General features: G+C 43.2%; 1 protein-coding gene across 7 annotated transcripts in view; it reads left to right on the forward strand.

Moving 5' to 3' along the window:
• Positions 1-22,568, forward strand: part of LIN54 (lin-54 DREAM MuvB core complex component) — a 101,434-nt gene extending 78,866 nt beyond the window's left edge. For all 7 annotated transcript variants that reach the window (XM_062198564.1, XM_062198562.1, XM_062198567.1 and 4 more), the window contains 8 exons: positions 3,951-4,024; positions 4,529-4,726; positions 6,471-6,562; positions 7,209-7,280; positions 8,268-8,370; positions 8,527-8,664; positions 15,379-15,581; positions 20,312-22,568. In XM_062198564.1, coding sequence (XP_062054548.1) covers positions 3,951-4,024; positions 4,529-4,726; positions 6,471-6,562; positions 7,209-7,280; positions 8,268-8,370; positions 8,527-8,664; positions 15,379-15,581; positions 20,312-20,513 — 1,082 coding nt within the window. In that variant the 3' untranslated portion in view covers positions 20,514-22,568. The remainder of the gene's footprint in view (positions 1-3,950; positions 4,025-4,528; positions 4,727-6,470; positions 6,563-7,208; positions 7,281-8,267; positions 8,371-8,526; positions 8,665-15,378; positions 15,582-20,311) is intronic.
• Positions 22,569-27,213: the final 4,645 nt, after the last annotated feature.

Raw genomic sequence — 27,213 nt, forward strand, 5'->3', positions numbered from 1 at the left:
GCCAGTGTTCAAAGGTTCCAGCCTGCTCATTGCTGGTTCTGTGGCAAGCAGCATACTGGAACGCAGGAGACTCCATCTTGGAGAGGGAGGAAATCAGTTTAAAGATATTAAAAAGCCTGCAACACTTGCAGTTATGGTTTCCAAAATTTGCAAATAGGATGTTCTAAAAGACTGCCCATAGTTCCTGTTAAATACTAAAAATGTCAAAGATTATGCCAACCACAGTGATAGTTAACTCTGTGCACTGAGGTGAGGAAGAAGAGAAAATACAGACTGAGGACCCAGTTATATAATAGCCCTTTCCCCGTGTGTTTATAGTGTTCTCTTTCCTGACCACTTTGTTTCATGTTGTCTTCCTTCCCCCAAGTGTACAGATGCCAAGCCTATGTAAACTTGAGTTCCTGGGTTTTTTAGGAGTGTGTGTGTGTGATGCTTGTGCAGGGTGGGAGCAGGGACATTACCCCTGTTTGAGGTGACCAGGGGCAGGTCAGACCCCTTTGACCAGGAGCTAGTACATCTCACTACATATTGCTCTGTGTGCTCAGAACAGTGACATCGTCACCTCTCCAGGAAGCAGGTGGAGGAGGGAGTACACTCTCCTGTGCCACCACGTGATTTCTGGCTCACCTTTCATTTCTTGTTAATGTTGTGGAGTCTCATCTGCAATGGTTATTAGAATTTTCCTGATGCTTGGCTGCAAGCAAAGAGAATCAGAACAGCAACAACTTCAAATTCCTATCATATGTCACTGCTGCTATACTTCATGGTCATATGCGCTTTGTGAATCATACCCTTATTGAGAGATAATTCATGCATGCCATAGCATTGACTTTTTAAAAAAATATTTATTTTATTTATTTGAAAGAGTTACACAGAGAGAGGAGAGGTAGAGATGAGAAAGAGGTTTTCCATCCGATTGTGGCCAGGTGGCCGCAACTGCCGGATCTGAGTTGATCTGAAGCCAGGAGCCAGGAGCTTCTTCCAGGTCTCCCACGTAGGTACAGGGGCCCAAGGATTTGGGCCATCTTTCACTGCTTTCCCAGGCCATAGCAGAGAGCTGGATTGGAAGAGGAGCAGCCAGGTCTTGAACCGGTGCCCACATGGAATGCTGGCGCTTCAGGCCAGGGCATCAACACAGTGCGCCACAGCGCTGTCCCCAGCATTCACTTTTGAAAGTGTGCAGTGTCCTGGACTATAGTATCTTCACAGAGCTGTGCAGCCCTCATTTTCTGGGGTACTTCTATTCTCTCGCTTGTTGCCTTGCGGCGCAGCCTGCTGCCTCTTTGATCAGAGCATCCTCTTTCTAATATTTCCTTCCCGGACTCAGTTTTATCTTTTTTTCTTTTCTTTTCTTTTTTTTTTTTTTTTTTTTGACAGGCAGAGTTAGACAGAGAGATACAGAGAAAAAGGTCTTCCTTCTGTTGGTTCACCCCCCCCAAGTGGCTGCTACGGCCAGCGTGTTACAGCGGTGCGCTGTGCTGATCCGAAGCCAGGAGCCAGGAACTTCTTCCAGGTCTCTCATGCAGTGCAGGGGCCCAAGGACTTGAGCCATCTTCTACTGCTATCCCAGGCCATAGCAGAGAGCTGAATCGGAAGAGGAGCAGCAGGACTAGAACCGGCGCCCATATGGGATGCCGGCACTGCAGGCCTGGGCTTTAACCCGCTGTGCCACAGCACCAGCCCCTCAGTTTTATCTTTAGCCATCCACCCTCCAATCCCTCTCAAAAGTCAAGTCTGATCATGCCACAATAGCCTTTCTGTCCAAGGAAGTATTCATTTTCACTTACTGTCCAAAGCAATTTAGATTCCCTTATCTCAACTTCTGTCTCAGATCAATCTCCAGGCCTTACTCTGGCAAAAATGAAAGCTGAAGAGATGTCCTTTCTACCCTTTTAGGTCCCTCCTGTAGACTGGGAATGCCATGAGCAGTTTTAAAGTTTGCTCTTCTTTACATCTGAACACAACAACCTCTTTCCTGAGTTTCATCCCAGCATTTCTCCTGGTCAGATTTCATCCTCCCTTCAAGTCAGCTTGTCCTTGAGTTTTTTGTTCAAATAACTGTCATTTGCTTAGTCACTTGGCAACGACTTACTCATCCTTCCCAGATACCCATTGGTGCCGACATTGAGTGGTTACTAAGTCGTGTTCCAGATCTCTTGGGTCTACTTGCTCCCTTCATTACTAATGCTGTTACCCCAAACCCATACTTTTGTGCTCTTCTGATTTGTCTTATTTCTTGCAACTCAATCCCATTTTACACACTGCTGTCAAATAAGTTTCTTTCTGTACCAGTCCAGTAATATTCCAGTACTTAAATGTCCCCAGAAACTTCTCTCCCTACTGAACTACAAAAACAGATTAAACACCAAGACCTCCACGCTGACATCCAAGGTCCTCAACAGAATGCCTGCCATCTGCCTTTTTGCCCGTGTTTGTTTGTGTTAACCCTAGGTCCCAGCCGGACTGGTCTGTTCAGCAGCATCATGTGAAGATGCTTTGCAGCTTTCCAGGGTTGCACCTGCACTTAGGCCTCTGCTTTTGCCTGGCATGCCCTTCTCCGGCTGTGTGCCCTCTCTGGGGCCTGCCTGTGGATCAGGGCCCACCTCCACATTCCACCCTCCATGCACTGTCTCCTTCGTCCCAGCCTTGGGCAGCGCGATGAATAGTCTCTCTCCTGTGAACTCCCACAGCGCTTCATCTTCTTTAGTCGTGTTGATCGCATTTGGGTACTTGCCTAATCAATTGGGCTAGAGTGTGATCTCCTTGAGAGCAGGTGCCTTGTATTTTCGCTTCCCCAAAACAATGGCTACAGTGCCATTTATATAGTAGTGATGCTATAATAACAACAACAGTGACAGTAATGGCAACTCTTGTTGAGCACTTGCTATTTGTTGGGTACTGTTCTAATCAATTTTCATGAACTAACACACTTAATCCTTATACTCTATAAGGTAGATACTGCTCATATTGCAGGTGAGGATATAGGCAAAGAAAGTAAATGTGTTTAGAAAGTAGCAGAGCTGGGGGTTGAACCCCATAGATCTTAGGACTTTAAAGCCTCTTTTTTTTTTTTTTTTTTAAGATTTATTTTATTTAAGCCAGTGCCACGGCTCAATAGGCTAATCCTCTGCCTTGCGGCGCCGGCACACCGGGTTCTAGTCCCGGTCAGGGCACCGATTCTGTCCCGGTTGCCCCTCTTCCAGGCCAGCTCTCTGCTGTGGCCCGGGAAGGCAGTGGAGGATGGCCCAGGTGCTTGGGCCCTGCACTCCATGGGAGACCAGGATAAGCACCTGGCTCCTGCCATCAGATCAGCGCAGTGCGCCGGCCGCAGTGCGCTGGCCGCAGCGGCCATTGGAGGGTGAACCAACGGCAAAAGGAAGATCTGTCTCTCTCTCTCTCACTGTCCACTCTGCCTGTCAAAAATAAAAAAAAAAAAAAGATTTATTTATTTGAAAGGTAGAGAAAGAGATCTTCCATCCTCTGATTCACTCCCCCAAATGGCTAAATGGCTGAGGCTGGGCCAGGCCAAAGCCAGGAGCCAGGAGCCAGGAACTCCAGCTGGGTCTCCAATGTGGGTGCATGGGCCTAAAGACTTGGGCCATCTTGTGCTGCCTTCCCAGGTGCGTTAGCAGGGAGCTAGGTTGGAAGTGGAACAGCTGGAACTTGAACTGGTGCCCGTTTGGGATGCTGGCACTGCAGGTGGAAGCTTAACCTTCTGCACCATAGTGTGGGTCCCCAAAAGAGCCCCTCTTACAGTGGATGGACTGTAGCGACCTTGGGAGGATCGATTTTGAACCACTATCCTGATTAGAGATTGCTCATAGTGGGAAACAAGTGGGATTCTTTAGCTCCTTCATGAAGATAACACAGGAAAGCTAAGTATTTATAACTGTTTTAAGTATTATTTCTATAAATAAATTGTTCATTTTTTTTTTCCTTTTTAAAAAAAGCAAAGCCAGTGGTTGTTAATACTACCCCAGTGCGGATGTCAGTTCCAATTGTTCCAGCTCAGACTGTCAAACAAGTGAGTATCATGTGACTTCTCTTCTCAGTCTCTTCCAAACAATTTACTGTTCACATTGAAAGTTATGAGTTAGGGCCGGCGCCGCGGCTCACTAGGCTAATCCTCCGCCTTGCGGCGCCGGCACACCGGGTTCTAGTCCCGGTTGGGGCACTGGTCCTGTCCCAGATGCCCCTCTTCCAGGCCAGCTCTCTGCTGTGGCCAGGGAGTGCAGTGGAGGATGGCCCAAGTGCTTGGGCCCTGCACCCCATGGGAGACCGGGATAAGCGCCTGGCTCCTGCCATCGGATCAGCGCGGTGCGCCGGCCGCAGCGCGCCAACCGCGGCGGCCATTGGAGGGTGAACCAACGGCAAAAGGAAGACCTTTCTCTCTGTCTCTCTCTCTCACTGTCCACTCTGCCTCTAAAAAAAAAAAAAAAGAAAATTATGAGTTAGGTACAAGAGACTTCTACTGAACTAAGCAGCTGTAAAAATATTTTTTTATTATTGATGTTTCCCTTATTTTTAGGTCGTCCCCAAGCCAATCAATCCAAGTTCACAAATAGTGACTACTAGCCAGCCCCAGCAGCGGTTAATCATGCCTGCCACACCACTGCCACAGATCCAACCCAACCTCACCAACCTGCCACCAGGCACTGTGCTGGCACCAGCTCCAGGAACAGGGAACGTGGGCTACGCAGTGCTTCCAGCTCAGTACGTTACTCAGGTATGCGGGAAAAATGAAGTCACTGTGTTTCAGCAAGGAGAATTGAGTCTCAGATGTCTAGCACTATCACGTTCTGAAGCTTAACTCGGTATCAAAATGCTGTTTTCAAAATCTGAAAATGTCAGCCAAAACTTCTGGGTTTATTTCTGTGTATCTTTAGCACTTAGAAATATATGATACAAGTCAGATATAGGAGTAAGATGGTCGGGACCTCAGAACAGCTTGATGGGGGTAATATTGTATAGATAGGAGAAAAAATAACACTGAAACTATTTCAGCAGAGCCCAAATGAATTTTTAAGAATGACTATCATAAAGACACAAATACGATGCCTCTGACATTTGCCTGGAAAATAAACCATGAGATGCATTTGTGGGTGACTTGCATTATGATCTGACCCTTTCATCTGGTTGTCTTTAGGAAGAGAGTCAGGTACTAGTTGGCTGGCTTGGGGTGGGGGTGCTGCTTCCATGAAGCAAATGGAAGTTTCATGCATGCAGGCAAATTAGCACCATTATCTAAAGCATTGAATCGATCGACCCAGATTATAAGAGAAATGAGCTGGTGTTGTGGTGCAGTGAGTTCAATTGCCACCTATGACACTGGCATCCCATATGGACACTGGTTCATGTCCCAGTTGCTCTGCTTCTGATCCAGCTCCCTGCTAAGCTGCCTGGAAAAGCAGCAGAAGATGGCCCAAGTGCTTGGGCCCCTGCACTCACATAGGAGACGTGGAAGAAGCTCATGGCTTTGGCTCAGCCCAGCCTGAGCCGTTGCAGCCATTTGGGGAGTGAACCAATGGATGGAGGCTATCTTTTTGTCTGTCTGTCTCTTTTCCCCTTTCTCTGTAACTCTGCCTTTCAAATAAACAAATATTTTAAAAACAAATGAGAGAAACAGAAACTTACATGTACACTGAAATGTGCTTTGGAGAAATGTGGCTACTGATGAATAATGATGCCATATTTTTATCATTGACATTTCTTAAGTTTAGAAATCAGTAGAAAGTATTATGCATTCCCTATGATTTGAAATGTAGGGGGGAGCAGCGCTGTGGTGTAGCAGGTTAAACTGCCGCCTGCCATGCTGGCACCCCATACGGGCACCGGTTTGAGTCCCGGCTGCTCCATTTCCGATCTAGCTCACTGCTATGGCCTGGGAAAGCAGTAGAGGATGGCCCGAGTCCTTGGGGCCCTACACCTGTGTGAGAGACGTGAAAGAAGCTCCTGGCTCCTGGCTTCAGATCGACGCAGCTCTGACTGTTGCGGCCATCTGGGGAGTGACAGCAGATGGATGACCTCTCTCTCTCTCTCTCTGCCTCTGCCTCTGCTTCTCTGTGTGACTCTGACTTTCAAATAAATAAATATATCTTTAAAAAAAAAAAAAGAAATGTAAGGGGACAATCAGTATAGTATCTATTTTATTTGCAAATAGGCACATTGCATTGCACCAATACAAGCATTGCAATACTCAGAGGGCTTTCATCAAGAGTTTCTGACATACTTCTCTAGGAAATAATTTCTTGTATTTGTACCACATAGTACTGTCATATACTCACATTATTTTCACCTCTAGAATTGGTGAGGGTTTTTAGGAGAACTCCACAAGCAAGTGTTTGTATGAAATTCTCCATTATGCTTTTCCTATGTTAGTAGCTGAATTTGGGCTTCTTCCTGGTGATTATATCTGAGAGGATAGTCTGTTCTTGCAAATAAGGTCTAAAGTCACCTTCCTTTACCTGTAGCTCCAGCAGTCTTCCTATGTGTCTATAGCAAGCAACTCGAACTTCACTGGCACATCTGGTGTCCAGACCCAGGCAAGGCTCCCGTTCAACGGGTGAGTATTTTGAAAATATCTAAGGGAAGTTGTTGAATTGGCTTAAATGCGGACATAAATAATCACCCAGCTCTCAATGCCCTGTGGCAGATTCATCAGCTGTACCACATTTTTATTGTTCATTCTGAGTAGTGTTTTACCATGAGGATGCTAACTGTCTGTAAATCGTTATGTTAGGTCCTTGGGTTTTTGTTGCTGTTGTTTGTTAATCTGCTAATTGCTGCCTTAGCAATACCAGTTTAGATGCAGTGCTTGGTTAATTACATGGCACCAGGCCATACCCCACCTCCAGGTTCTCTGTGTACCTCTTTACCTTAACTACTTCTTATAATTGAATCCTGAGAGTTTTAAGGAAGCTTGAACTTTTTTCTTGGAAAGAAGAGTATGTGGAGTGTTCTTTGTCACCTATGGATAACTTACCCCTTTGTTTTTTTAAAGCTATTCCAGATCTTGGTTCTTCACCTCGCTTTTCATGTTACAACTTGCCTTTGAACTTAGTGGAAATGAAATAACATGGCAGATTTTTATTAGAGATGAATGTGTGTCACAGATTTATTTTAGGAAGAATTTACAGTTTAGAGACTTTTCAATTTTACGTAGATACTTTAATTGATGAAAACGTGTGTCTTCGTTCTGTTCTGTACAGCATAATCCCATCAGAGTCTGCAAGTCGGCCCAGAAAACCCTGTAATTGTACAAAATCCCTGTGCTTGAAATTGTAAGTGTTTGCTCATTTGACATAACTGGAAGTACTCTTAAAAATAAGTGGGAGCTAACTAAAACTTCTTAGCAAACTGATTTCAAAAGTCCAAGTCATTTAAGTGAACATCCAAGTGAGTGCTGGAGCACAGAAGGCAGTGGAAAAATATCCTGTCATTCGGAAAAAAGTCTTAGAGTCTTCACATGAGCCGCTGGTGTGGGGATCAGGGACACAGGAGCATGAGACAGGTGACACGTCTCTTCTGAATAATAAGTCTGAGTTTATCTCTGGCCTTTGTATTCAGAATCCCAGCTGAGGGTAATTTTTGGTTTTGTTCTTTAATTTACAAAGCTAGGAACTGGGAATTAACACTGGATGGGGCGGGCCCAACCTTTGCAGCCTGATATCACCGCTGCCTCCTAAGGTGTGCATAGGCAGAGCGCTGGAGTCGGGAGCAGAGCTGGGCGTTGACTCCAGGACACTGACTGGGACATGGACGCCCTACCCCTGTCTTAGTGCCTAAGATAATTGCTCACCCCCTGGGGAGTTTTGAAAGGCTTTGGATGATGAATTTGCTTATTTTCACTGAACTAAAGGATCAGCTATGAAACAGTTGCTCTCACAGGGGGCCTAGGATCCAGAGAAGCACTACTGTAGCTCAAGTGAGCAGGTCCGTAACCAGCACTTTTCTTTCTACAGGATTTTGGAATAACTTACTTTGGGACCACAGAAAATCACATAGCTCTTGTGTTGACAACTATTATTAGTTGGATTCAGTTTCTAGGCCAACATTCTAGTTGGTGACTTAAATTTTAAGCCTTACTATGTCATTGACAATATGTATTAACTCTGTGACTAGGTGGACCTGACTATAGTTTCTAAATGATTTACCACATATATACTATGTCTGTAAAATACATGCATTATGTATGCATACATATGTCATCAGGTAATTACTAGTTTTATTTAATGACTGTTAACCTTATACTGATTTTTACCTTTCAGATATTGTGATTGCTTTGCAAATGGTGAATTTTGCAACAACTGCAATTGTACTAATTGTTATAATAATTTGGAACATGAAAATGAAAGACAAAAAGCAATAAAGGTGATTTTTTTTATTTCATCTAAAAGGAATCTCCAGTTTCACCTGTTTTTTGAAGAATGCAATTGTTTTATAAGGAAAAATATTAATTCCCTTTGTAATGTTTAAATGTAATATTCTGTGCTTCAAGTTCAGTTGCTATTTGATCTGTTTTGATAGGCATGCCTGGACAGAAATCCAGAAGCCTTCAAGCCTAAGATCGGGAAAGGAAAGGAGGGAGAATCAGATCGACGTCATAGCAAAGGATGTAATTGCAAGCGATCGGGATGTCTTAAAAACTACTGTGAATGCTATGAGGTGAGATGCTGGCTTGGAAAAATGATCTAACAAACTTTTGAAAGCTGTTTTATAAAGACATACTACAACCGTCTGCTTGCAAATTAGGAAGTCATCTTGCTCCTAAAGTCTGAACATGTGCCCACTTGGCCCAGGGGTCCTTGCATGAGGAAGGTCTCCTATCCTCCCAGGCAGGGCTACAGAGGTCCCATGGCTTGGGACCAGTTCAGAACTTCTTCGTCATTATACCTGGCAAGTTGCAAATCAGAGCACCAGTATACTGATTTTCAATAAAAGTATTAACTTCAAAGTGGATGGGAACCTGCAACATTGGTCCTCAGCTGAGGGCGAGTGTTCCCTACTGCTCTGCACAGACTTCTAGGAGGTACTTGCATACAAACTAGCCTCCATTCCATAGGGTAGTGCTAAAAGTAACAGTTATCTTAAACCAAAAGGCCAGGAGTGCCTCCTTAAAGAATACTGTTCTGGGGCTGGCACTGTGGCGTAGCAGGTAAGGCCACTGCCTGCAGTGCTGGCATCCTATATGGGCACCAGTTCGAGTCCCAGCTGCTCCACTTCCAATCCAGCTCTCTGCTATGGCCTGGGAAAGCAGTGGAGGATGGCCCAAGTCCTTGGGCCCCTGCACCTGCAGAAGCTCCTGGCTTTTGGCTTCAGATTGGCTCGGTTCCAGCCATTGCTGCCAACTGGGGAGTGAACCAGCAGATGGAAGACACTCTCTTTCTCTCTCTTTCTCTGCCTCTCTTCTCTCTGTGTAACTCTGACATTCAAATAAAAATAAATAAATATTTTTTTAAAAAAATACTATTCTGTGGGAAGTTCAACTAAATAGTGTTAAGTTTGCTTTGTGAGCAAAACAATAGGCAAAGATAAGTACAGAACATTGGTTCATTTACTGGTCACTGTCAGGTGATTGCATCCACTTCCCTATTTTAGTGTCCCACACAGCTAACTTTTTTTTTTTTTTTTTTTTTTTATGGGCCAGGCATCTTTTTTGGAAGAGAGGAACTCTGCTTTGAGAGGCCAGTGTTACAGCACAGTGGGTTAAGCCACTGCTTGTGATGCTGGCATCCCTTATGAGTACCAGTTCAAGTCTCTGCTGCTCCACTTCCAGTCCAGCTCCCTGCTAATGTGCCTGGGAAGGCAGCAGATGATGACCCAAATACTGGGGCCCCTGCCCCCAACATGGGCGGCCCAGGTGGAGTTCCTGACTCCTGGCTTTAGCCTGGCCCAGCCCTGGCTATTGGGACCATTTGCAGAGTGAACTAGCATATGGAAGACCTCTGGCTCTAGCTCTGGCTCTTGTCCTTCCTCCTTCTCTTGGTTGCTCTGCCTTTCAAATAAATAAATATTTTTAAAGTGGGGCTGGTGGGGCTGGTGCTGTGGCACCAGGTTAAAGCCCTAGCTTCAGTGCTGGCATCCTCTGTGGGCACCGATTCATGTCCCAGCTGCTCCACTTCTGATCCAGCTCCCTGCTAATGCACCTGGGAAAGCAGCAGAGTATGGCCCAAGTTCTTGGGCCCCTGCACCCGCATGGGAGACCCAGAAGAAACTCCTGGCTCCTGGCTTCAGATGGGTCAAGCTCTGGCTGTTGCAACCATTTGGGGATTGAGCTAGCGGATGTAAGACCTCTCTCTCTCTCTCTTTCTACTTCTCTCTGTAACTCTGTCTTTCAAATAAATAAAATAATAACAATAATAAAAATGGGGCTGGCATTGTGGTGTAGCAGGTACAGCCATTGCCTGCATTGCTGGCATCCCATTTGGATGCTGGTTCATGTCCTTCTAAGATCCTGGGAAACCAGAGGAAGGTGGCTCAAGTGCTTGGGCCTCTTGTGGGAGACCCAAAGAAGCTCCTGGCTCCTGGCTTCAGCCTGGCCCAGACCCAGCCCATTGCAACCATCCGGGGAATGAACCAGTGGATAGAAGATCTCTCTCTCTCTCTCTCTCTCCCCCTCTCCCTCTCCCTCTCTCCCCCCCCCTCCCTCTCCCTCTCCTTCTCCCTCTCTCTCTCTCTTTCTCCCCCCTCCTCCTCTCTTCCTGTAACTCTTTCAAATAAATAAACAAATCTTACAAAAAAGTGAAAAGCTCAACTTTAACAGATGCTATATAAATCATCCCCTTCATGTTTCAGAAAATGTGCTATCTGGTTTTGCATTTTTATTTGCAAAGCTTAATGGCTGATATAAACCTTAGGTTACCATAACTGGCTTCTTGGTATGCTGCAACCTCTACTGACAGTCTTCTGAGTGGAGTCATGCCCACAGCTGGCTCCTCTCATCTCATTATATTTTCATTCTTGTGAATTTATTTCTTCGTGGGAGGCTTTTTTTTTTTTTTCCTGTAGTTTTGGCAAAAAGCCTAGACTTGTACTTGGTAAAGTCACTCCACCAGTGACTGCCTGCTCCCTTGGTCAGGTTTCCCTGCTTCAGGAGCATGTCATGTGGTTCCACACCCTCTCCCCAAATAGCACGTGTGGTGCTAAAGGTTTCCTGTGCTATATTTTCTGTGTTATGAATTCTTCCCTAATTTATCCTTGTAAAAGGTCAAATATTATACTTCAGAAGTAAAATAATATAATAGAATAACATCTTGTTAAATCTACCATTAATAGGAATGAAATTTCTATAAAGTCAGGATTATTTTTGAAAGTCTCAACATCTCAAAAGTCCAGCAGTCCAGTTCTCATCCAGTGTTGGAATGTTTTGACTCTTTTTTTTTTTTTTTTTTTTTTTGACAGGCAGAGTGGATAGTGAGAGAGAAAGGTCTTCCTTTTTGCTGTTGGTTAACCCTCTAATGGCCGCTGCAGCCAGCGCATCGTGCTGATCCGAAGCTTGGAGCCAGGTGCTTCTCCTGGTCTCCCATGCAGGTGCAGGGCCCAAGGACTTGTGCCATCCTCCACTGCACTCCCGGGCCACAGCAGAGAGCTGGCCTGGAAGAGGGGCAACCGGGATAGAATCCGGCGCCCCAGCCGGATCTAGAACCCAGTGTGCCAGCGCCGCAAGGTGGAGGATTAGCCTGTTAAGCCATGGCACTGGCCTTGACTCTTTCTTCCATTTGAATACTTGATCAATGTTGGCTCGTGTTTATAGACCATACCATACAAAGGTTGTCATGAATATATATAAGAATTAACATGTAAGCAATTCTTTTGGTAAGCTCTCAAATCCACAAAAAGGAAAAAATGGAAATTGATAAAAAGCTGAGTGAGAAAGTTAAAACCGCCCCTTCATATATATGGCATTGAACAATCAGTGGCATGGTGGGCATATGAAATTTAAACATATGAACTAATCATTGAATTGGTTAACAAATTTGTGAATTAATAGAAGTAGAAAAAGTAGTGTTCAAAGAGAAAAACTTGCCCATATCTATTCTAGTGGAAATTGTGTCATAGAGGGACACAATGTCTAGAAGTAATTGGTCATTCCAATAGTCATGACTCAAAAAATAGGGAAACTTGAAATATACACAACTATGAATAGCAGTGGCTAAGTGGCTCACAAAGACTTAGCTGCAGTATCTGACAGCTTGTATCCAGTTACTGTGGTTTTGTTTTGTTTTGTTTTGTTTTTGTTTTTTGGTTTTTTTTGACAGGCAGAGTTAGACAGTGAGAGAGAGAGAGACAGAGAGAAAGGACTTCCTTCCATTGGTTCACCCCCCAAATGGCTGCCACGGTTGGCGCGCTGTGCCGATCCGAAGCCAGGAGCCAGGTACTTCCTCCTGGTCTCCCATGGGGGTGTAGGGCCCAAGGACCTGGTCCATCCTCCACTGCCTTCCTGGGCCACAGCAGAGAGCTGGACTGGAAGAGGAGCAACCGGGACAGAACCGGTGCCCCAACCGGGACTAGAACCCCGGAGTGCCGGCGCCGCAGGCGGAGGATTAGCCTAGTGAGCCATGGCGCCGGCCCAGTTACTGTTATTTTGACACTTGGGTCTTCAGTTGAGTTGTGTTTTTGGTCTGGTTGGTTTTCAACTGACTACACATTCATGTTCTTTTCACATGCCTTCAGCTTTGTTGATTGGATAGGTGGCTGTCCACATTATTTAAATGGTTGTGTCTGTCTCTCTTTGGTAATATTTATTTATTATTATTTGCAAGGCAGAATAATGTGGGGAGAGAGAGAAGACAGGAAGAGATGGAGGTCCATCTTTCATCCACTCCCCAAATGCCTGCAATAGCTGTGTCTGGCCAGGCCAAAGTCAGGAGCCAAGAACACCATCCAGGTGTCCTACATGCATGGCGGGGACCCAAATACTTGGGCCATCTTCTGCTGCCTCCCAGGAGCTTTAACAAGAAGCTAGCTTGGAAGCAGAGCATCCTGACTCAAACCAGCACTCTGGTGTTGGATGCTGGTGTCATAAGCAGCAGGTTAACCCAGTATGCCACGTCACTGACCCCTGTATCTTTTCTTGTGACCTTTTTCCTCTCTGGGTTACTTTGTCATTTACGCTTCAGGAGAAGTTGTTGTAGCAAAGCTCAGTGGATGGCTTGTCATTATAACTACTCCCTCTTGTGCTCCTGGTAGACATTATGAGTATGGTTCTTACGGTTTTTGAAACAATCGAGGGGTTGGCAGTGTAGTGTAGTGGTTCAAGTGTAGCAACTGGCACTGAGTGTAGCAGCTGGCTCCACTTCCGATCCAGCTTTCTGCTGTGGCCTGAGAGAGCAGAAGATGGCCCAAGTCCTTGGGCCCCTGCACTGATGTGGGTGAACTGGAAGAGGTTCCAGGCTCCTGGCTTCAAACTAGCTCAGCTTTGGCCGTTGTTGCCATATGAGGAGTGAGCCAGTGGATGGAGGACCTCTCTCTCTCTCTCTCTGTCTGCCTTTCTGTAACTCTGCCTTTCAAATAAATAAATCTTAAAAAAAAAAAAAAAGGCCGGCGCCATGGCTTAACAGGCTAATCTTCCACCTTGCGGCGCCGGCACACTGGGTTCTAGTCCCGGTTGGGGCACCGGATTCTATCCTGGTTGCCCCTCTTCCAGGCCAGCTCTCTGCTATGCCCCGGGAAGGCAGTGGAGGGCCCAAGTCCTTGGGCCCTGCACCCGCATGGGAGACCAGGAGAAGCACCTGGCTCCTGGCTTCAGATCAACGCGGTGTGCCAGCCACAGCGGCCATTGTAAGGTGAACCAGCAGCAAAAAGGAAGACCTTTCTCTCTGTCTCTCTCTCTCTCACTATCCACTCTGCCTGTCAAAAAAACAAACAACAACAACAAAAAAAAAAAACCACAACAACAACAACAACAAAACAGAAAACGTAATCCAAATGAGTATGATTAATACATCTCCTCCACCCTGAGATCAGAAAGTTTCTGTCTTCAGCAGAAGATGCTTATTAAAAGTTGCTTTAGTTAGATTCCTAGACTGGCTCATGGTAACCCAGTTAACTCAAATGAATATGCATTTATTCCTTTGGTAAATGGATTTTATGGTGTATTATTAAAAAGGAACAGAGTAAATTTGCTCATAATGTACTTTTCTGTTGCTAGGCAGTACAGAGAGCACGGACAGTCATTTTGTTAATTTAAATTGATTTGAACTCACTGAAGGAAATGCCGCTGATGAGAGATACTCACATTCACTGTGGGTCAGGGAAATGTAGATTCATCTGATTGGAAAATATTATCAAGAGCTACAATAGCCATTGTGGGAGGGAATGTAGGAAGGCTTCCTTTTATCCATTGCTAAGGAGAAGTGAGGTGTCACAGCCTTTGGAAAAAGCAACCTAGCCACATTTCTTAAAATTAGAATACATATACCTTTGGGTGAGTGAATCTAATTCTAGAAATCTTGCTTGGAGAAATAAAAACATAAATCATTCTATACCTTGTTTATGGTAGGGGCCCAAGAACTGGAAACAAATACCCATCAATCAGGCAATCAGTGCCCAATGAAATGTGGCACATCTTCCAGGCCTTGATACCCAGGCATCAAATAGAATGAATTCAGGCCCTGACAAACGGTTTCAAGGGAAAGATTTCCAAGAGTTGTACTGTAAGAAAATCAAGATGCAGAAAAGTTGGCACGTGATTTTGTGAAACTAAAACAATAAAGAGAATTCTCTGTTAGTGTATATATAGACGGTCTATGAATGGATATACTTCCATTTTATGTAGGAAAGACTGCTTTAATGTGAATTTGGGAAGTCTGGGGAGAGAATTCCAGAAGGAAGGTAACCGTAACCGTAATCAAAATAGCGTCTATGAAATGCCTTTAATAGGAAGTTATGTGTATATTTATGTAATTGGGGGGTCACCAATATATTAATGTTGATTTGATCAAGGTGGTTGGATTTTGAGTAACCCTTATTTTTAATACCATATCAATCATATTCTTTATGAAATACATGTTATTCATACCAGGAAGAAAAATCTAATTCCTGGTGGGGAGAAGGTCACATGGGAGAACTCAAGCATACACACTGCTCAGCCGACCCTCCCGCTTCAGAGAGGTTGGCCTCTCCGTGTGCATAGTCAGCCCATTTAGTTTGTCAGTAAGAGCTACTTCCATCTGCTTCCATGGAATCTTACCCTGCTTGACCAGGTACTGCTATTTTTGAGGATACTTCAAAAAGAGTAATTTTACTGTAGAATAAACTGACCTTCCAGTTTTCTCTGTGAACTTTTGAAATACTCTGAAGCTGTTCATTTGATTGTGAAATCTACTTGCAGTAACTTTTTTATTTGCTCATGGAAACTTTATTTTATAATTCTTCTAGGCAAAAATAATGTGTTCCTCAATATGCAAATGCATTGGCTGTAAGAATTTTGAAGAAAGCCCGGAAAGAAAGACACTGATGCACTTGGCGGATGCGGCTGAAGTCCGGGTGCAGCAGCAAACGGCCGCGAAGACCAAGTTGTCCTCCCAGATTTCGGACTTGCTCACTAGGCCAGCACCGACTTTGAACAGTGGAGGAGGGAAGTAAGTCTAAGTCAATATTTGTCTCTCTTTTTTTTTTGACAGGCAGAGTGGACAGTGAGAGAGAGAGACAGAGAGAAAGGTCTTCCTTTTTGCCATTGGTTCACCCTCCAATGGCCACTGCGGCTGGCGCGCTGTGGCCAGCACACCGTGCTGATCCGATGGCAGGAGCCAGGTGCTTCTCCTGGTCTCCCATGGGGTGCAGGGCCCAAGCACTTGGGCCATCCTCCACTGCACTCCCTGGCCACAGCAGAGAGCTGGCCTGGAAGAGGGGCAACCGGGACAGGATCGGTGCCCCGACCAGGACTAGAACCCGGTGTGCCGGCGCCGCAAGGCGGAGGATTAGCCTAGTGAGCCGCGGCACCAGCTATTATTTGTCTCTCTTATAGTATCTCTCAAGTATTCAGTTTTGGACAAATTTGAGTTCATATTTTTGGTTGTTGTAAACTTATGGTTTGCATTTTCTTTCCACTGTTAGTTACTTGTTGTCAGGGAATTTAAAGGTAACAGAAAAACCACTGTCAGACTGTGTAATTCTAAAATGCATGGTAATGCTTTAGTTTGCCATGCTTAATTTAATTGGATTTCTCCCTACTAAGATGAAGAACTTTCCAGGGTGATGGAGATTGTGGATTCAAAAGGATTACATAGCCTTGGGTGATCACTGATGTCATACATAAGTGTTAATTGTTACATTAACAACAGTGGTCACTGTGTACTTACTTGCCATGCAGGACTTTTGTACTCAATGAGTTGTATTATGAGAATTAACTGTAAAACTTGTTCTCAGTTTTGTGTGTATGTGTGTGTGTTGTGCACATTGTTGAAATCTTTACTAACTATAGAGTTAGTCTTCTGTGTATAAAGTTAATTAAAAATGAATCTTAATGGAGAATGGGACTGGGAATGCGAGAGGGAGGAGGAGGTGGGGTGGGAGTTGGGGTGAGAGAGCAGGTATGGTGGGAAGAATCACTATATTCCTAAAGTTGTACTTATGAAATTCATACTCATTAAATAAAAGATTTCTTTGGGGGAAAAGAAAAAAAGAACCGTCCCAGGGTCAGTGTTGTAGCACAGTAGGCTAAGCCACTGCCTATGACATGGGCATCCTATGTGGGAGTGCTGGTTTCAGTCCTATCTAGCTTCCAATCCAGCTCCCTGCTAATGGCCTGGGGAAAGCAGCAGAGGATGGCCAAAGTACTTGGGCCCCAGCCACTCATGTGGGAGGCACAGATGGAGTTTCTGGCTGCCGGCTTTGGTCTGTCCCAGACCTGGCTGTTGCCAAGCTGTTGTGGTCATTTGGTGAGTAAACCAGCAGATGGGAGAGTCTCTCTCTTACTCTCTCTTTCTCCTTCTCTCCCTCCCTGCCTCTCCCCCTCTCTCCTTCTGTTGCTTAGCCTTTCAAATAAACATGCAATCTGTAGAGAAATCTATAAGAAAACCAAGTTTTGGGTTTTTTTCCTAAAGATTTTATTTACATATTTGAGAGGTAGAGTTACAGACAGTGAGAGGGAGAGATAGAAAGCTCTTCCATCTGCTGGTTCACTTCCCAAATGGCCGCAAAGGCTGGAGCTGGGCCGCTCCAAAGCCAGGAGCCAGGAGCTTCTTTCGGGTCTCCAACGCTGGTGCAGGGGCCCAAGGACTTGGGTCATCATCTTCTACTTTCCCAGGCCAAAGCTGAGAGCTAGATTGGAGAGGAGCAGCTGGGACTAGAATCGGCGCCCATATGGGATGTTGGCACTGCAGGTGGAGGCTTAACCTACTGTGCCACAGCACTGCCCCCAAGAAAGCCAGCTTTTTAAATGCCTGATGGCATAATGGTTCACATTTTTGCATTTTCTTACCTTCTCTTGCCTTTTCTGGTTCTTGGAGTACTTTCCCTATTAGTTGGACCACCCATCACTGTATAATATCATAGTCCTTTATTTTCTTTTTCTCTAGAGTGCTGAGCTCTGGAGTAAAAAAGCTTGACCTTTAAATTTATTTATTTCCATTTTATTTGAAAGGCAGAGAGAAACAGAGACCTGGTGTGACCTGTGTAACCCTTGAAGTCAGGCAGACCTGAGTTTCATACTGTCTTTGCTTCTAGTAGTTTGTGAATTAAACACTTCATCTTCCTGGGCCTCAGTTTTCTTATTCTTCAAATAGCCCTTTCAAGACCACCAGTGTGGCTTAGTGCATAAAGCCTACAGCACCGGCATCCCATATGAGTGCTGGTTCGAGTCCCGGCTGTTCCATTTCTGATCCAGTTCCCTACTAATGCACCTGGGGAAGCAGTGGAGGGTGGCCCAAGTCTCCAAGTGGGAGACCCGGACAAAGCTCCTGGCTCCTGGCTCCTGGCTTCAGATCTGCCCAGCTGTGATCATTGCATGCCATTTGAGGAGTGAATCATTGGATAGAAGACTCTCTCTCTCTCTTTCAAATAAATAAATAAATCTTAAAAAAAAAAAAAAAAAAAAGCCCTTTCCTGGTGATCATGAGAACATGAGAAATAAACCATTTCTGTTCCCAGTATTGTCAGCCTGATGCAATGTAGTTTGTAATTTGGACTTGGATCCATATTAGAAAAAAATTTTAGTGGTTAATTAAGGCTTTTGTTGGGGGTAGAAAATGTTTCAGATAGTATTTCTAAAGATCACTTACAACTTAATATCAGCAAGTGGTGCTCTGTTGAATAAAGTGGAAAAGGGTGGATACATCAGTTAGGTGGAATCCTTTCTGGTCTTTAATAATCCTTTAGATTAGTAAATCTCTCCTCCATGTGGAGACTATAGATATAGCTACAGTAAAATATTAAAAATATTGAAAGAATTAAAAATTGCTAATAAAAATATTTACAATTAATGTTTCAACTTGGGGAAAATGTTCATGATATGTTGTGGGAACTCAAAATTATTTGGGATAATCAAAAGTGTGTAAAAACTGTAAGTATTCTGGTAGGTTAAGCTTTTGTTTTGAATGACAAAACCCTTGAATTATTGTTTTTCATAGCATGTCATTATCTTTTTTTTAAAAGATTTATTTATTTATTTGAAAGGCAGAGTTACAGGGAGGCAAAGGCAGAGAGAGAGACAGAGAGAGGTCTTCCATCTGCTAGTTCACTCCCTGAATTGCTGCTACGGCCAGAGTTCAGCTGATCAAAAGCCAGGAGCCAGGAGCTTCTTCTGGGAATTCCATGTGGGTGCAGGGGCCTAAAGACTTGGGCCATCTTCTGCTTTCCCGGACACATTAGCAGAGAGCTGGATCGGAAGTGGAGCAGCCGGAACTTGAACCAATGCCCATATAGAATGCCAGTAATGCAGGTCGGGGCTTTGATCTGCTGCGCCACAGCACTGGCCCCAACTTATTTTTCTTTCCTTTTACTTTTCTATAGTTTCCAGATGATTTATTATTTATTTATTATGCAGCAATAATAATTATGCAATGCGATAATATTAACATTGTTATAAAATGAATTATAGATGTTACAATGTTTTCTAATTTAAAGTGCTGCTTTGCATGTTAAAGATTTCCATACAGCTGCATGGTAGCCTGAATCCTCAGTTACCCTCTCGTTATAATGGCCTGGATTCCAGGCTGCCTTTATTTAGCATTGAGCTTGCTTCTGTCAGTGATTGCTCACAAACAGGTTCTTGAGGTTGTGGTTAGGTTAGTTTTCCTGATTTAACCTCTTTCAGGCTTTGGGGCTTGGCCTGGCTCCAGTATAGCCAACCAGCCCTTTTCTGTTTATTTTTTTACAAACAACATGATGGGGGCCGGTACTATGGCGTAGCAGGTAAAGCATCCTGCAGTGCCAGCATCCATTTGGGCCCTGGTTTGAGTCCCGGCTGCTCCACTTCCTATCCAGCTCTCTACTATGGCCTGGGAAAGCAGCGGAAGATGGCCCCAGACCTTGGGGCCCTGCACCCGCTTGGGAGACACAGAGGAAGCTCCTGGCTCCTGGCTTCAGATCGGCACAGCTACGGCAATTGTGGCCAATTAGGGAGTAAATCAGTTGATGGAAGACCTCTCTCTCTGTCTCCGCCTCTCCTTCTTTCTCTGTGTAACTTTCTTTTTTCCCTTTTTTCTTTTTTTTAGAAAACTTTTATTTAATAAATATAAATTTCCAAAGTACAACTTTTGGATTATCGTGGTTTTTCCCCCCATAACCACCCATCTCCTACTCCCTATCCCATCCCATTCTTCATTAAGATTCATTTTTAATTATCTTTATATACAGAGGATCTCTGATTTTCAAGTAAATAATTAAATCTTAAAAAAAATATATGAGGGTTTTTTTTTTTTTTTGTTTTCAGTGTTGTGGGAGATAGGCTTTCAGGATCCAATATTAATTATTCATTCAGCAAATATTCATGGCCTGGCTCTATTCTAGGCCCTGGGGAAACAGTGAATAACACAACATTAAACAAAGCCTGCACCCATGAAGTTTAAATTCATGGGAGGATTTTAGTTATAGGAATTTTAGTCTATCCTTAGAATTACATCTTTTAGTTAAAGGTAACCTTGTCTAGGTAATAAGTCATAAATGTTCCATTTCCTATACAATATCCTTAAAATATGCTTAGTAATAAAGTCAGATCTACCTTTGAAAACCTCGTGCTCCTTGTGCAAATTGTGACACCCACTGTGCAGGTGTCACCAGATTCTGAGATGGAAGAAGACTGTTGCCCACGTTTGTTGTTATGCAGCACCGTCATCAACTATTTCTCTCTCTCCCTCACAAATCTTTTCAGGTTGCCGTTTACATTTGTAACTAAGGAAGTAGCTGAGGCCACGTGTAATTGCCTGCTCGCCCAGGCCGAGCAGGCAGACAAGAAGGGAAAATCGAAGGCCGCAGCGGAGCGGATGATACTTGAGGAATTCGGACGGTGCTTGATGAGCGTCATCAACTCTGCAGGAAAAGCAAAAAGTGACCCTTGTGCCATGAACTGCTAACTCCCGCACGGGACTGCACAGCACACTGAGGGTGCAGGGACACTTGATTCTCTGGAAGACAGTTTAGCAATTACTGTATTTTAATTCAGTCCTTGTTTTAAGAGACCTGAACTTATAATATTGAAAGAGAGGAAATTTTAAATGAGGAAATGAGTACATTTTAAATCTTAGTTAAATCTGCTTATGTCCCTTCTAAATTGAATTTTTCTTTGTTGTATTATAGAGTTTTAACTTGCTGGGGTTTCCTAAGAATTAGATGTTCTATCCTTCTGATTCTATTGACAAAGAACATTTATAAATTACTATAATATAATTTATAATATATGGCGTTGTATGACTTTGTTCAGTAGAAAAAGCCAAAGCAGCATTGGCATTACCCAGTCATTCTTTGGTACTACACCCACAGCGTAGACAGATAGACTGTCCACGTAAATTCTTATGCAGCGTATCCTGATGACATGCTGTGTTGAGAAACGCACTATTGTTTTAAGAAAAATCAGCTTTTAGGGCAGATTCTCAAATAATATCTTGTCACTTTGAGACTCTCAGAAGGGGAAGCAGTCCCCAGGCACACTTTTAAAATAAAGGTTATTTTTTTTAAATATATAAAACATTAAGGAACAGTAAATAATTCTCAGAGAATGGGCATTGTGTTTCTAGATAAATACTGTAGGATGTCTCCATTTTCTTTCAAAGAGGTGGTATATTTTTGAAATGATAATAAATTGTCTGAGTGATTACTGGGTACTATTAAAATGAAAGGTGCTTGTTAATGTAAGTAGACAGATTCTTATTACATAGTATAACAGAACCTCACATCATTATCAAGTATAGAATTTGGCTCAGAGGGAGAAATAAAGAATATTGAATCTGTAAGAGATGAATTTAGGGAAGAATTTCTCGCCTACACAGACCTCTTTGTAGACAAGTTCAGCGGTTTCAAACCCCTGCCTGACTCGTAGCTGACTTCCCCAAGTGGCCTCCTAATAAAGCTTTCAAGATTGTAGGGAAATTCCCTCTGGAAGGAAGTTTAGTTATGGCATCATTGTTAACCAGTGGTTCAGTAAGCTGAAGGCGTGTTTTCATAGAATCACCAGTATAACCTAAATCAGTTTCAGAAATTCAAAAACTATGAATTGAGGAGCCTGTTGTAATGGGACTCTTGATTTTATTACAAGAAAACAGATGTTGGAATTCAGGCATTTCCTTCGGTACCTTACTCCTCAGTAACTGTTAGTGTGTGATTATGACACTTCTACAAGGACTCTACAGGTGGATGTATTGTGTATATATGTTCCTGTGAACATGCAAGATATAGGCCGTAGACATAAGTAATCCAAAAGAGGACTCCGTTAATTCATTAAAATATCTTCCTTTTGAAATTTGGATTTATAAGATTATAGTGCAGTAACTCTAAGTGTAGATAGTGCAAACATTCTTAGCACCTCACTCTAGTCTGTTTAATTAAAATTTGTATAAATGTAAATTAGTGTAAGAGAATAAAGTAATATCTAATCAAGTTATTTTTCAAAAGATTGCAATAAGTTTTTGGTCTAAACTTAAACTTTGTTCATTTTGTACATACTCTGTGTTAATTCTAATTGCCCTGTTGTGATGTGTATTTATATACAGTGTGCAGAAAGTGTTTGTGGAATTTCAATTCCAGTTGTAGATTATGTATGATGGCATTGCTTGAGAATGTTTTGCTTGTAAAAATTTGAAGGTGCAATCAAATGCTACTAGTTTTTCTGATTTTCAAGAAGAAGCTATCTTAAGTATTAAGCCTTTTTTCCTTCCTGGGTAGTACTTACTAAATGACTTTTTGTATTTAGGCATTTGCATCAAATTGCTGAACAAGATTAATAGCCACATTAACTCAACAATTTTAAAAGACTTTTTGGGGAGGGTTGGGTATATAATTTTTTAGCTCTATTTACACCCCAAAGTAGAAAAATTAAATTTATATTTACTAGAGCTATTCAAAGAATACACTTTTCTATATTGTAAAAAACAGGACAGTGAAGAAAAATCATACAGAAAAATAAACATTTATACTATTCTGTAAAAAAAGAAGTTTTGCATTTTTCTTCAGTTTAAATACACCACATTTAACCACATGCAAGAACCCTTTCATATCTAATTCTCAAGTAAATTTGACATTACTTTTGAAAACAACTGAAATTTTCCTATTTTGCCTGATTAAATTGCTTTGAAATGAGAGTATATATTTTTTCCACTTTACATGCAGAAACTCCATCCACTTTCTTGTGTTACAAAGACCACCTTTCTTTATTCCCTCCTCTATGAAGAAGTAAAAGCAGCCTATGGATCTCACCTCTGCACTCTGGGAAATCGAACCTTAGCAGTAACAGTGGCGCAGCGATCTGGGGAGGGCAGGAGCATACTGTTTTGGCTTCCACAGTTTTGGGTATTGGACAACTGACATATTCTCAATCTTATGTAAAATGCAAATAAAAATACCATTAGAAAATTTTTCTATTTTTATTACCCTGTAACATAAATAGTTAAGAAAATGATTACCTGTTATGTAATTAGAGCTTCAAACCAGGTCCTCAGCCCTACCTTAATAACTTTATATTGGAATTCCAGAGCAGCCACTCAAAGCAGAGGGAAGCCAGTTCACCAACTTCTGTACTCCTGGAGTCATTTTCTATTATGTAAGTTACTTAAGGCACGTGTGTGTGTGTATGTGTGTGTGTGTTCATCATACACGTCTTTTTATCTGTAGAGCAAGATGTAGCTTTATTCGATCCAATTGATGTTATGAGGAAAACTTTACAGAATTTTTTTAATTAAAATTTTCCTAAATGGTAAATTTTGTGGGAGCATTTAAGCCATTCTTAGATTCTGTTCAGAAACAGTAAGTGTATTCATAGTAATGTTTGTTATAAGATCACAAGGATATTAATGGAACTAATTTATTATACTACCAAATGAAATCTGGCAGTATATAAAAAAATACATCATGATTAAATGGACTTTATCAGAGGAATAAAAGTTGGCCCAACATTCAAGTAAGCCAGTGTAATTCACTGTATTAACATACAAAAGAAGAAATACTGAGTGATTATTTCAGAAGTTGCAGAAAATGACTTTGCAAACATATAAGAAACTGCTGAGCAGTGTGCTTTAGAAGAATTATATGAATGACATCTCAAAAATTTTCCCTCAAAACGTGCATAGAAATTTCAACACCCATTTATGATTAAAAAACCATCTTCAAACGATTTATATACCTGAGAACATTTATAAAAAGAAAACAAGACTACAGTTTACATACTAATGGTGAAGACAGAATGTTTTCCCTCTAAGACTGGAAACAATATACTTCTATCCAACACTGTGTCTGAGGTTACTGTATTGCTGATACAATCAGGCAGGGAGGAAAAAAAGGCCCAGAGATGAGTGATATGATGGAAAAGCCAAAAAAATCTAAGAGAAAGCCACTAAAACTAATACGTGAGTTTAGCAAGTCAATATACTTCTACATAGTAACAGTGAACATTTAGAAACAAATCTTTAAACAGAAAACTTAAAATTCACAAAAATATTTATGATATCAGTATGCTTAAAAGTAGGAAACATTGATGAGAAATAATCAAAAAAGACTAAAGAGAGAGACCCCATGCTCATGGATTGGAAGTGATAGCAGTCTCCTCAGGTTGACTTAGAGATTCAATATATAACTCCAGTCCAGACTCCAGCAGGAATTTTTATAGGAATTGACAAGTTAATTATAAAACCTGTATGAAAAAGGACAACCATAATAGTCAAGACTTTTTTTATTCAAAGGTTTATTTTATTTGAAAGTCAGATTGACAGTTGCATCTTCCATCCACTGCTCCTCTCTCCCCAAATGCCGAGGTTGGGCCAGGCTGCAGTCAGGACAATGAAATCCATCCAGGTCTCACACTTGGGAGGCAGGAACCCAAGTATTTGGGCCACCATCTGCTGCCTCCCAGCTGCATTAGCAGGAAGCGGGATCTGAACTGGAGCCGAGACTTGATTCCAGGCACTCCAGCAGGAAACGCAGTCATCAAAAGCAGCAGCTCAACTTGCTGTGCCACAAGGCACACCCCTAACCAAAACGCTTTTGGAAAAAGAACTGCATTGGAGGACACGCCCCTAGATTCAAGACTTAACATAAAGCTAGGATGATCAAGACTGTGGTGTTGGTGAAACAATAGGTCGGTGGAATAAAGACAGCATGCTGAAACAGATGCACATGCTCGTACACGTGGTCACTTTTTTGACAAGGGCACAAAGGTAGTTCAGTGGGGGAAGGATGTTAGGATATCCATATGTACAAATATGGACCTCAGTTCATACTATACTACAAAGTGGAATGAAAATGGAGCCATCGTGACTTAAATGCAATACTTACAGGCCAGCGCTGTGGCACAGTGGGTTAACACCCTGGCCTGAAGCACCGGCATCCCATATGGGCGCCGGTTCAAGATCCGGCTGCTCCACTGCCGATCCAGCTATCTGCTATGGCCTGGGTAAGCAGTAGAAGATGGACCAAGTCCTTGGGCCCCTGCACCCGCATGGGAGACCCGGAAGAAGCTCCTGGCTCCTGGCTTCGGATCGGCGCAGCTCCGGCTGTTGCAGCCAACTGGGGAGTGAGCCAACGGATGGAAGACCTCTCTCTCTCTGCCTCTTCTCTCTCTTTGTAACTCTGACTTTCAAAGAAATAAATTAATCTTTCAAAAAAAATGCAATACTTAAAGCTACCAGAGATAGCTAGAAGAAAAATCCCTGAGACCTTGGACTAGGCAAAGATTCCTCATATAAACTAAAAAGTATGATCCCTGAAAGAAGAAAAATTTTAGTTATCAAAATTATGATATGCTCTGCAAAAGACTAGAAGATAAAAAGCCACAGAGGGACAATATTTGCAACACATGACCATGGACTTATAATCAGACTATAAGAGGTTACATCAGAAAGTGGAGGGGAGAGGGTGGCAAAGGCCTTTGGCAGAGCAGTTCAGGTGCCTCTTTCCTGTGCTGGAGTGCCTGGGTTGACGTCCCAGCACCTCTCCTGGTTCTGCCTGCCTATGAATGCACCCCTTGGGAGAAAGCAGGCATTGTAGGTCCCTTGGTCTCTGCCACCACATGAGTTCCTATCTCCTGGCTTGGCCCGGCCCCATCCCAGTCACTGCAGGCACCTGGGGAGTGAGCCAGTGGATGGGTGCTCTCTTTGCCTTTCAAATAAAAATTTCAAAAAAGTTTTGTGGAAGAGCAAAATTAAAAGATGTTTATTTAGTTGCAAACAAATTGAAAACTAGACAGGTTTTTCATCATGCACATTTTACAGGAACTTTAAGCCTCTTTGTATAACTAATGCTCAATAAGAAAGCAACGAGGAGCCAGTGCTGTGGTGCAGCACGTTAAGCTGCTGTTTGGGACTCCCAAAACTCAGAGTGCTGGTTTGAGTCCCAGCTGCTCCACTCTCCATCCAGTTCCCTGCCAGTGCACCTAGGAGGCAGCAGATGACAGCCCAAGTACTTGGGTTCTTGGGTCCCACCACCCATGTGGGAGACCCTGATGGAGTTTCTGGCTTCCAGCTTCAGCCTGGCCCAGCTCCAGCTGTTGTGGCCATGTAGGGAGTGAACCAGCAGATGGAAGAAGCTCCTTCTCTGTCATTCTGCCTTTCAAATAAATAAATAAATAAACATAAAACAATCAACCTTCCAAAATGTGGACAAACTACTTGGACATTTCCCCTGAGAAATGGATGACCATAAGTGTATGAATGGGCTCAGCATCGTTATCATTAGGAAAATGCAAATAAAAGGTGCAGTGAAATAGCACCATGCACCCATTAGAATGGCTACTTAAGAAAGTACACTTGCAGGAGGTTATGGTGGTTTGTTAAAAGGTTAAATATAGATTTGCTGTATGACCCATTTTATGTATATAGCATATTTCTACTTATTCATCAGTTGGTGAACACTTTAGTCCCTCTCTCCCCTGCTTTTTGGCTATTTGCAATGCCGATGTGAAGCTCATATACAAATTGTGTGTGTGCATGTTTCCATTTTTCTGAGTTATATTTTAGAATTTCGGGATCATAGGTAACTTTTTTTTTTTTTTTGACAGGCAGAGTGGACAGTGAGAGAGAGAGACAGAAAGAAAGGTCTTCCTTTCCCATTGGTTCACCTTGCAGCGGCCGGCACGGCCGGCGCTCTGCGGCTGGCGCACCACACTGATCCAAAGGCAGGAGCCAGATGCTTCTCCTGGTCTCCCTTGGGGTGTCTCCCATGGAGTGCAGAACCCAAGCACTTGGGTCATCCTCCACTGCCTTCCCGGGCCATAGCAGAGACCTGGCCTGGAAGAGGGGCAACCGGGACAGAATCTGGCGCCCCGACCGGGACTAGAACCCGGTGTGCTGGTGCCACATAGCGGAGGATTAGCCTATTGAGTTGGTTCTAGTCCCAGCTGCTCCTCTTCCAATCCAGCTCTCTGCTATGGCCTGGGAAAGCAGTAGAAGATGGCCCAAGTCCTAGGGCCCCTGCACCCGCGTGGGAGATTTGGAGGAAGCTCCATCCTCCTGGCTTCGAAACAGCACAGCTCTGGCCATTGTGGCCATTTGGGGAGTGAACTAGCAGACAGACAGAAGACCTTCCTCTCTGTCTCTCTCACTCACTATCTATAACGCTACCTCTCAAAAAAAA

Source organism: Lepus europaeus, chromosome 8, assembly GCF_033115175.1.
Source record: "Lepus europaeus isolate LE1 chromosome 8, mLepTim1.pri, whole genome shotgun sequence".
NCBI lineage: Eukaryota > Metazoa > Chordata > Mammalia > Lagomorpha > Leporidae > Lepus > Lepus europaeus.